This window comes from Heptranchias perlo, chromosome 6 (genome assembly GCF_035084215.1).
Source record: "Heptranchias perlo isolate sHepPer1 chromosome 6, sHepPer1.hap1, whole genome shotgun sequence".
Lineage (NCBI taxonomy): Eukaryota > Metazoa > Chordata > Chondrichthyes > Hexanchiformes > Hexanchidae > Heptranchias > Heptranchias perlo.
In genome coordinates this window covers 43,167,805-43,179,849 of record NC_090330.1, presented here as the reverse complement: position 1 = coordinate 43,179,849, position 12,045 = coordinate 43,167,805, and the positions used below count along the sequence as shown (strand labels likewise).

At 43.2% G+C, this 12,045-nt stretch overlaps 1 protein-coding gene across 1 annotated transcript in view; it reads left to right on the top strand.

The window, feature by feature from the left end:
* LOC137322945 (PC3-like endoprotease variant B) overlaps nt 1–12,045 on the top strand; it is a 544,890-nt gene that overhangs the window by 486,596 nt on the left and 46,249 nt on the right. The window contains exon 14 of the mRNA XM_067986203.1: nt 324–434. Coding sequence (XP_067842304.1) covers nt 324–434 — 111 coding nt within the window. The remainder of the gene's footprint in view (nt 1–323; nt 435–12,045) is intronic.

Sequence of the window (12,045 nt, the reverse complement as noted above, 5' to 3'; positions counted from 1 at the left end):
AATAGTCTTTTAAGTCCTCCTTAAAGTAACTGTTAGGCGGCAATCATCAGAAAATAGAACTGAAGTTTAAAAGACTACCAGTACACAACCTGAAAAGTGGTCTGTACGGCTATTTAAATGAGCCCTGTCTCTATCTGTGATGGTGAATCAAAGGAACAAGGATGAAGATAAAATCCCCACGTTCCCTGCCCACTGCCTTTTTCAGTACAGTCTTGCACTGATATCTTTTTACTGGGCATGGTACAGTATTTATTAATTTTCTGCAATGCTTTAGTTGCACTACCTTTTCATATTCAATATGCGTGATTGTTTTCTTCCAATAGATACGGATTTGGTCTGCTTGATGCTGGGCGAATGGTGAAGGCTGCCCTTAAGTGGAAAAACGTTGGTCCTCAGAGACAGTGTGTGATTGATTATGATCTTAAACTGGAAAAGTAAGTTATTTAGCTTCTCAAAACATATATGGAAATGGTCCATTTAGATAAATTTATATGTTCATCAGAGGTAATGAATATGATATATTCTGCAGAGCACAGTGTGACAAATTCAGACGTGACACCAAATGATAATCAATGTCTCATTTATTAATAGTCAAATCAAACATGTAAAGGTATCAAATGTTAGACAACAAACATCAAAACGATATTACCCCGTTTGATCTCTGAGCAGAGGTCATAATTAAGTTGGCAACATGGTCATTTCAAGTTTTCCGACAGTGAGGTAGTCTTCTGATAGTCAGGTGTTCTTCTGACTGTGGTGTCGTCTTCAGACAGCTAAGCGTTCTTTCGACAGCTGGTGATCTTCGCTGATTTGTCTGCCCTGAACTCAAAAGACGTTGGGTTTTTACACCCCCCCCCCCCCCCCCGGCAGGAAACTCACACCATATACGGGAAAATATTCATAAGACCCTTAGAGATTAACAAAGTTGTTTTTCAAAGAATTCAAGATGGTTAGCTTGTTTTAACATTACTCATTTAACCACAAGACCCTTTAGAAACATAAGAAATAGGAGCAGGAGTAGGCCATACGTCCCCTCGAGCCTGCCCAGCCATTCATTAAGATCATAGCTGATCTTCGACCTCAACTCCACTTTCCCACCCGATCACCATATCCCTTGATTCCCTTGGAGTCCAAAAATCTATCGATCTCGGCCTTGAATATAATCAACAACTGAGCATCCACAGCCCTCTGGGGTAGAGAATTCCAAAGATTCACAACCCTCTGAGTGAAGAAATTCCTCCTCATCTCAGTCCTAAATGTCTAACCCCTTATCCTGAGAATATCTCCCCTAGTTCTAGACTCTCCAGCCAGGGGAAACAGCCTCTCAGCATCTACCCTGTCAAGCCCTCTTAGAATATTTATGTTTCAATGAGATCACCTCTCATTCTTCTAAACTCCAGAAAGTATAGGCCCATTCTACTCAATCTCTCCTCATAACAGAACCCTCTCATCCCAGGAATCAATCTAGTGAACCTTTGTTGCATCACCTCTAAGGCAAGTACATCCTTTCTTAGGTAAGGAGACCAAAACTGTACACAGTACTCCATGTGTAGTCTCACCAAAGCCCTCTACAGTTGCAGCAAGACTTCCTTACTCTTGTACTCCAACCGCCTTGCAATAAAGGCCAACATAACATTTGCCTTCCTAATTGCTTGCTGTACCTGCATGTTAAGTTTCTGTGTTTCGTGTACAAGGACACCCAAATCCCTCTGAACACTGACATTTAATAGCTTTTCACCATTTAAAAAATATTCCATTTTTCTCTTGTTCTTACCAAAGTGAATAACCTCACATTTCTCCATATTATACTCCATCTGCCACCTTGTTGCCCATTCACTTAACCTGTCGATATCCCTTTGCAGACACTTTGCGTCCTCCTCATAGCTTATTTTCCCACCTAGCTTTGTATCGTCAGCGAACTTGGATACATTACACTCGGTCCCTTTATTTAAGTCATTAATATAGATTGTAAATAGCTGAGGCCCAAGCACTGATCCCTGCGTCACCCCACTAGTTACAACCTGCCAATCTGAAAATGACCCGTTTATTCCTACTCTCTGTATTCTGTCTATTAACCAATCCTCAATCCATGCTAATATATTACCCCCAATCCCATGAACCCTAATCTTATCTAACATCCTCTTATGTGGCACCTTACCGAATGCCTCTTGAAAATCCAAATATACTACTTCCACTGGTTCCCCCTCATCCACCCTGCTATTTACACCTTCAAAAAAGGCTAATAGATTTGTCAAATACGATTTTCCTTTCATAAAACTGTGTTGACTCTGCCTAATCATATAATGATTTTCTAAGTGGTCTGTTACTACGTCCTTAATAATAGATTCTAGAATTTTCCCAACTACTGATGTCAGACTAATTGACCTGTAGTTCCCTGTTTTCTCTCTCCCTCATTTCTTGAAAAGCGGGGTTACATTTGCTACCTTCCAATCCACTGGGGCCATTCTAGAATCTAGGGATTTCTAGAAGATCAAAACCAATGCATCCACTATCTCTGCAGCCACCTCTTTTAAAACCCTAGGATATAGGCCATCAGGTCCAGGGGATTTGTTGGCTTTTAGTCCCATTAATTTTTCTAAAACTTTTTCTTTACTAATCTTAATTACTTTAAGTTCCTCCCTCTCCTTAGACCCTTGATTCCCCACTATTTCCGGTATTTTTTTGTGTCTTCTATTGTGAAGACAGATATAAAATATTTTTTTAACATCTCTGCCATTTCCTTATTCCCCATTATAATTTTGTCTGTCTCTGCCTCCAAGGGAACCACGTTTACTTTCGCTAATCTCTTCCTTTTTATATATTTGTAGAAGCTCTAACAATCTGTTTTTATATTTCTTGCTAATTTACTCTCACATTCATTTTTTTTCCCTCTTTATCAATTTCTTGGTTATCCTTTGCTGATTTCTAAAACCCTCCCAATCCTTTGGTTTCCTACTCTTTTTGACAACATTGTAAGCCTCTTCTTTTAATCTAATTAGTTAGCCACGATTGGATCACTTTTCCTGTGGAGTTCTTATTCCTCAAGTGTATGTATATTCATTGGGAATTATTAATTATTTATTCATATGTTCACCATTGTTTATCTACCATCATATCTTTTAATCTAATTTCCCAATCTAGCTTAGCCAACTCTCCCCTTATCCCTACATAATTGTCCTTGTTTAAATTTAAGACCCTAGTTTCAGACTTAACTACACCACTCTCAAAGTCAATATGAAATCCTATCATATTATGATCACTCTTCCTCAGAGGATCCTTTATTATACAATTACTAATTAATCATGTCTCATTACACAATACTAGATCTAAAATAGTCTGTTCCCTAGTTGGTTCCTCGACATATTGTTCTAGTATGCATTCCAGGAACTCGTCCTCCAAACTACTTTTGCCAATTTGGTTTGCCAGTCTATATGAAGATTAAAGTCCCCCATGATTATTGCATTACCCTTGTTATATGCTCCTCTAATTTCCTGATTTATACTCTGTCCAACACTATAATTACTATTAGGGGGCCTATAAACTACTCACAACAGTGTTTTCTGCCCCTTGTTATTTCTTAGCTCCACCCATACTGATTCTGGATCCTGATTTTCTGAGCTAAGATCCTTTCTCACTATTGCCTTTATCTCATTCTTTATTATCAGGGCTACCCATCCCTCCTTTCCCATTTTGCCTATCTTTTCGAAATGTCAATATTGGAATATTTAGTTCCCAACCTTGGTCAACCTGCAATCACGTCTCAGTAATGGCTACTAGATCAAACCCATTTATCTCTATTTGTGCCATTAATTCATCTATCTTGTTATGAATGGTTCATGCATTCAGATATAGCACCTTTAATTTTAGCTTTTTACTTTTTTTCCCCTGATGTAACCTTAGTCACTAATGCCCTATTACCTTTGTTAAACTCTCTGTCCCTTCCTAACGCACTCTGCTTGTTTTTATCCAAATCACTACTCTGCTGTACAGCCTTGATTTTTCTTTTCAGACTGATAAATTTATCCTTACCTGAACCCTCCCCCCTCTCTTATTAGTCTAATTAGTTTAACCATCTAATCTGTATGTCCCAATGCCAATTTGCATGTAGCTCAGGTGGAATCGAGAGATTATTACCTTTGAGGTTCTGCTTATTAATTTGGCCCCTAGCTCCTCAAACTCCCTCAGCAGAACCTCATTCCTAGTTCTACCTATGTCGATGGTTCCTACGTGGACCACGACAACTGGATCCTCCCCCTCATGCTCCAAGTTATTTTCCAACCTCGAGGACATATCTTCAACCATGGCACCAGGCAGACAACACAGCCTTCAGGACTCCCAGTCACGGCTGCAGAAAGCAGTATCTATCCCTCTGACCATACTATCCCCTACCACTATCATATTCCTTTTTACTCACCCCACTTGAATCTCCTCCTGTACCACGGTGCCATGGTCAGTTTGCCCATCCTCCCTGCAGTCTTTGCTCTTGTCCATACTGGTTGCAAGTACCTCATACCAGTTGGATAAGGACAAAGGTTGAGGCTCCTCCATCACTGTATTCTGGATCCCCATACCTGCCTGTCTCGCAGTCACATCCTCCTGTCCCTGACCACTGACCAAATCTAAACTACTGCCTAACCTAAGGGGTCTGACTGCCTCCTGGATCAAAGTGTCCAGATAATTCTCCCTCTCCCTGATACATTGCAACGTCTGCAGCTCAGACTCCAGCTCAACAACTCTGAGCCGAAGTACCACGAGTTGCGGGCACTTACTGCAGATATGGTTGCTCGGGATCTCACTGGTCTTCACCGACTCCCACATGCTGCAGTTGCCACACACCACCTGCCCTGCCATCCCTATCTAACCTTGTTTTATATATTTAATTAGTTAAAGCTTTTAGTCACTCGATTATTTTTAGTTTTATTAACTAATTAGTTTGTCTAGTTTAAGTTATTAATTTAATAAAGTAATAGCAAGTTATAGTTTCCCAGCTCTTTGTTAAACCACTGCCCTTGCTTAGAGAGCAATAAAAGGTAATACTCACCAACCAATCACCTACCTGCTGTGCTGTGACATCGCTCCTTGATTTTGACTTTTGTGCTTTTCTTGCAAGGTGGCCAATTTGTTTGACCGCACTCGTCTAGCTAGCTCGTCATTGTCCTGGTGTTATCACTATCTTTGAATTATTGTTCTGTTTTTTTGGGTCTTTGTTCCTCTTTTATCACGTAGCTGCCTTGCCTCACAATGAGGATGACAAGGGTCAGTCACTAGTCAAAGGTTAACCCTTCACAAGTTAGCAAAATAAGCCGCAAACTCAGAAAAATACGCGGCACAACCTGCAGAGTATGATGGTTAGTAGCTGTAAGAAAAATATGTCAATTTTCCCTATTTCCAATATTCTTACAACTGTGAAAACCTGCCAATTATCCCAAAAGTAAGGATTATCACAATAGAGGCTTGTGGAGATCATCTCCTTGTGAGAAATAGTTTGATTGCTTGCTCTGGTCTCAAGCAGTTCCTGGTCAATTTTTTATGCATCTTAATGTGAACTTTAAAAAAAAATATTTAAAATAGTATCGTGGTACACAAAGCATTATGGTTACCAAGGTAACCTAGGCCAGAGATACTATTAAATTAAGTGTAGCCAGAACATAAGCCTTATCCTCCCAGATTTGCACGAAGTAAAAACTTGCATTAAACCACTAGATTGATACTTTTAAAAAAGGAGCTGGGTGGTTCCACTGGTTAACACAACAAATGATTGAGGCATAGAGACTAAGACAGTCACAGTTTGCATTGGGTTGGCTGATCTCAACCCAGGCATTACAATTGATCTCAGTGCCCCTGTGTTAGAGAGAGAAAAATTGATCGGGGCTCCCCCTCCTGATCTCTATCCAATGATCGCAGCTACAAGTGTGCATATCAAGTGAGAACAGAATCAGGCTTGGCTATAATTTGCCCCTCAGTCAAATAACTCTTGAGTTGTTGGCATTTTGGGGGCTGTGTCTACTTTTTTGAGGCTATTGGTCAACTGTTGTTAGGTTTCAAGATGATCATGTTTTTATTTTTTTGATTTTGTTCTTGGAATGTGGTTGCCACTTCTGAGAAATTATAATTCCTTCAGTGCAGTACACAGGCAAGAGGTTCACAGCATCTCAGACCTCTTTGTCCCTTACCTCATCACGCATGTCTTTATAAACTCCATGAATAACTGAGCACAAAGTAAGTGCACCCTTTCTTATCATAGAATCACAGAATCTTACTGCACACAAGGAGGCCATTCGGCCCATCGTGCCTGTGCCGGCTCTTTGAAAGAGCTAGCCAATTAGTCCCACTCCCCGGCTTTTTCCCTATAGCCCTTCAATTTTCTCCCTTTCAGGTATTTACCCAATTCCCCTCTGAAAATTACTATTGATTCTGCTCCCACTACCATTCCAGGCAGTGCATTCCAGATCATAACAACTCACTGCATTAAAAAATTCTTTTTATCTAACCTCTGGTTCTTTCACCAATTACCTTAAATCTGTAACAACCATGAATAACTGAACAGTGAATAATTGCACTTTTTCACTTACAATTTCATCAGTGAACACTAGCCTTCCTTTTCCTTCTTCACACTCTGCTCCTCCTGGGTGGCTGATTGTGCCTTTCTTTCTCCGATGCTATTACTTCTCCTGGCTGCAACCTGAGGGGCAGTGTCGCAAGAGATGGTTGGCTGCTTTTATTGTCTCCATCCTCTCGTGGCAGCTTGGCCCTGGGAGGTACCTCCTGCTGGCTGCATCTCTTGAACTTCTGTCTGGTCAGCCTAATGTTGCCTCCTATGTGCCACTTGTATGATGTTCTTAGGGGATGGGCTGGGAGCCCGGAGTGTGCTGCTGTCCTGGGAAATGGCAGTATCGTACAGCTCAGCTCCAGCCATCGCCATTTTACTAGACGTTGGATCTGTGATTCCACTGATCAGCGGGCTGGCTAGTCTAATAGCAGTTATCCAACTTGAAAGCCCTGAGAGACAGCATCCTGTGTCCCAACCCCAAATGCCTCAAAGCCAGTGTACAAAGTTCTGCTTAATCTGTTCCCTACAGTCACCAACACTGCAGTCTGTGCTTCAGTGAATCTACCACGTGCTCTATTGGTGCCTGCAAGGAGGAAAAATCTTCCCTAATGTTACCACAAAACTGGGCAGTTGACCCCCGAGTCACAGCTGTCAGTTGTCGCACATTCTCAGAGACTGACCTCAGAGCCCCCAATGGGTTTGACATTCCTCAGAAGTTCTTCTTTTCAAGCGAGTACCCAGAAGATCAAGGTCCCACAGCTCCCAAGCCAGGAATAACCTTCTCCTAAGCCTCCACTGGGAAGCTGGCACATCCTTACCCACCCACCCCCTCCTCTGGCTCCCTCGTGCTCAGTAAATCACGCAGTGCCCCATCCGTGTTTACACTATCTGCTTCTCCCCAGGTGAAAGTCTCTGAGCTGTTGCGTGGGAAGGAGAAAGAAAATGACACAGGGGGTGAGTTTGAGGGGATTGAATCAGAGGAACATGAGGCCAACTCTTGCTCCAGGGACTCTAGTGCGGCCTGGTTATTAACCTTGCCTTCCTCTTTATCATCATTCCCATCATCGTCATAGTCCACCAGGAAAACATTTCTTCCCTCCCCCTTCCTCCTCCTCATCATCTTTCTCATCATCATCATCATCCTCTGCCCTCCATTGCTGTGATGCATCTGCAGAAAAGGAGGATAAGTTAAGGATGAGTGAACATAACCCCATGAGATCAAGTGAAGGGTAAGGAAGGTTCTGGCTGACTGCTGCTTCAAAGGGACGTCATGGGGGTTACCTAGGTCTGCACCCACTAATTGTCCCACCAATATTGTCAGTTCCCATGGCTCCAGTGGTGTACATCCCTAGAGCTCTATGGCCTACTCCTCAGGGGGTCATCTCTCTAATGTCTGGTATGCCTCCTCTGGTCCCTCGCCTTTCATGGGCATTATGTGCAAGATTTATTCTCTAACAAGGTTGCTTGAATGAGGTTAAGGCTAGCATTTGATGAATGTTTTCCAGGTGGCATGAGACAGCTGATGGAATAGATCCACTGGTAGCAACATGTTGAAGTGGAAAGAGGTTTTAAGCTGATGCATGCAAGTAATTCCTGTTAGTAAAGCTGGCTGCATACATTACAAGATACAGAGTTAGTGAAGCCCTGAACCACAGTGCAGTGTGAAGGCTGACTTGTGCAGCTGTTAATTTTCAAGAGTGAACCATGTATTGGTGCCCATGGTACCCAAGGAAGAAAAGAGACTATGGTCAGTGTGGTACCTTGCCTGCCCTCGTCAGGTCATTGAACCTTTTCCTACACTTTGCTGCAGTCCTAGGAATGAGAGAAGTGGTACTTCATTTCATTGCCATCTCCCTCCACATGGCATGCAAGACAATTTTCTTCTCATGGGCACCCAGCAGTCTTTCTCTCCTTTGCTGCATTTCACCCAGGAGCATCTGAATGTCAATCCCTTTCAAATGTTGGGCTTTCCTTCTCTGCCTCCTTCCAAATGCCCTGCTGCCTTCTTTGGGCGGCTCTACCTGCTCGTTCACTAGACGACATTCTTTAAAAGTGCTACAAAATCTCACATGAGCCATTTAGAGGAAAGAGGTGAAAAAACATCTAAAGTGACATCAGCCCAACAAAGGAAGGAACTGATTGGTGAGTAGCTGGTGAGTATTCTTTATCTGGTGAGTGTTTTTTTTAAGTTTTTAAGTTGGTTTTTGTTTAGCTTAGATAATAATATAATAAATCGAGGCATGGCAGGGCAGCTCAGTCCCGTTGAATGCACATCCTGTGCCATGTGGGAACTCCAGGACGTTTCCCGTGTCCTGGACAACCACAGGTGCAGGAAGTGTCGTCAGCTGGAGGAGCTTGAGCTCCGGGTTTCAGAGCTTGAGCAGCAGCTGGCGTCACTGCAGTGTATCTGTGAGGCTGAGAGCCACGTAGATAGCACATTACAGGAGGTGGTCACCCCACAGCTTAAGAGTGTGCAGGCAGAGAGGGTCTGGGTGACCACCAGACAGCCAAGGAGGACCAGGCAGGTAGCGCTGGAATCCCCTGAGGGCATCTCGCTAACCAGTATTCAGTTCTGAACCAGTATTCACTTCTAAATACTGGTGGGGGAGAGGGTTCCTCTGGGGAGTGCAGCCAGAGCCAAGTCCACAGCACCATGGGTGGGTCAGCTGTACGGGGGGGAGGAGAAAGGTCAGGAGAGCAATAGTGATAGGGGATTCTATAGTTAGGGGAGCAGACAGTCGTTTCTGCAGCCACAGACGAGATTCCAGAATGGTATGTTGCCTCCCTGGTGCCAGGGTCAAGGATGTCACCGAACGGCTGCAGAACATTCTAGAGTGGGGGCTTAACAGCCAGAGGTCGACACAGGTAGAAAGAGGGATGAGGTCTTGCAGGCAGGTTTTAAGGAGTTAGGAAAGAGATTAATAAGCAGGACCTCAATGGTAGTAATCTCCGGATTGCCCCCAGAGCCACGCATTAGTGAGTATAGAAGTAGGAGGACTGGGAAGATGAATGCGTGGCTGGAGAGATGGTACAGGAGGGAGAGCTTTAGATTCCTGGGGCATTGGGACCAGTTCTGGGGGAGGTGGGACCTGTAAAAGCCAGACAGGTTGCACCTCAACAGGGCCGGGACCAATATCCTCGCGGTGAGGTTTGCTTGTGCTGTGGGGAAGGATTTAAACTAGCTTGGCAGGGGGGTGGGAACCTGAGCGTAGATTCAGAAGGGAGAGAAACAGAGCTAGAAATGGAAGGCAGAAAATTAGTAAGTGAGTTTGGAAGGCAGAGGAAACAAAGGTTAGAAACCAGACAATAAAGAAGTTTGACGGTGCTTAAAGGTATATAATTCCATGCAAGGAGTCTGGTAAATAAGGCAGACGAGCTAAGGGCACAGATAGACACGTGGAAGTATGATATCTTAGCTATTATGGAAAAGTGGCTTAAAGAGGGGCAGGAATGGCAGCTCAACATTCCTGGTTACAGGGTTTTCAGATGCGATAGAGAGGAGGATAAAAAAGAAGGGTGGCAATATTGGTTAAAGAAACAATTATGAGGAGGGATGATATGTTAGAAGGATCATCAAATGAGGCCATATGGGTTGAGCTAAAGAATAAAAAAGGGGCAGTCACACTGCTGGGAGTGTATTATAGACCCCCAAACAGTCAGAGGGAGATAGAAAAACAAATATGTGGGCAATTTTCTGAGAAGTGCAAAAACAATAGGGCAGTAATAGTAGGAGATTTCAACTACCCTAATATTAACTGGGAGACAATCAGTGCAAAAGGTATAGAGGGCGCAGAATTCTTAAATTGCATTCAAGGGAACTTTTTTAGCTAGTACGTAGCAAACCCAACAAGAGTGGGGGGTAGTTCTGTATTTTGTTTTAGGGAATGAAGCTGGGCAGGTGGAAGGAGCACCAGTGGGAGAGCAATTTGCTGGTAGTGATCATAATTCAGTTGGAGTTAGCAATGTTATGGAAAAGGACGAAGTTGGAACAGGCATAGAAGTTCTCAATTGGGGAAAGGCCAATTTTACTAAGCTGAGAAGTGATTTAGCAAAAGTGGACTGGAAACAGCTACTTGAAGGTAAATCAGTGTCAGCTCAGTGGAAGGCGTTCAAGGGGGAGATTCAAGGGGTTCAGAGTAAACATGTTCCCACAAATAAAAAGGGTGGGACTGCCAAATCTAGAGCCCCCTGGATGTCAAGGAGCATACAGGGTAAGATAAGGCAAAAAAGTGAAACTTATGTCAGACACCAAGAGCTCAATACTGCAGAAAGCCTAGAGGAGTAAAGAAAGTGCAGGAGTGAAATTAAAAAAGAAATTAGGAAAGCAAAGAATGGGTATGAAAATATACTGGCAAGTAAGATTAAGGAAAACACAAAAATGTTTTATAAATACATAAAGAGCAAGAGGATAACTAAGAAAAGAGTAGGGCCTATTAAAGACCAAAAAGGTAACCTATTTGTGGAGGCGGAAGATGTGGGTATGGCTCTTAATGAATACTTTGCATCTGTCTTCACAAAAGAAGGGAATGATGCAGAGATTGTAGTTAAGGAGGAGGAGTGTGAAATATTGGATGGGATAAACGTGGTGAGAGAGAAATTATTAAGGGGATTAGCATTTTTGAAAGTAGATAAATCGCCAGGCCCGGATGAAATGTATACCAGGCTGTAAAGAAAAGCAAGGGAGGAAATAACGGAGGCTCTGACCATCATTTTCCAATCCGCCCTGGCTACAGACGTGGTGCCGGAGGACTGGAGGACTGCTAATGTTGTACTGTTGTTTAAAAAGGGAGCAAGAGATAAACCGAGTAATTATAGGCCACTCAGTCCAAACTTGGTGGTGGGTAAATTATTGGAATAGATTCTGAGGGACAAGATAAACCATCATTTAAAAGGGCATGGGTTAATCGTGGACAGTTAGCATGGATTTGTTAAGGGAAGGTCGTGTCTGACGAACTTGAGCAGGTAGCAAGGAGGGTCGATGAGGGTAACGCGTGTACATGGATTTTAGCAAGGCTTTTGACAAGGTCCCACATGGCAGGCATGTCAAAAAGTAAAAGCCCATGTGATCCAAGGGAAAGTGGCAAGTTGGATCCAAAATTGGCTCAGTGGCAGGAAGCAAAGGGTAATGGTTGATGGGTGTTTTTGCGACTGGAAGGCTGTTTCCAGTGGGGTCCCGCAAGGCTCAGTACTAGGTCCCTTGCTTTTTGTGGTATATATTAATGATTTAGACTTGAATGTGGGGGGCTTGATCAAGAAGTTTGCAGATGATACAAAAATTGGCCGTGTGGTTGATAGTGAGGAGGAAAGCTGTAGACTGCAGGAAGATATCAATGGACTGGTCAGGTGGGCAGAAAAGTGGCAAATGGAATTCAATCCAGAGAGTGTGAGGTAATGCATTTGGGGAGAGCAAACAAGGCAAGGGAGTACACAATAAATGGGAGGATACAGAGAGGTGTAGAGGAACAAAGGGACCTTGGAGTACATGTCCACAGATC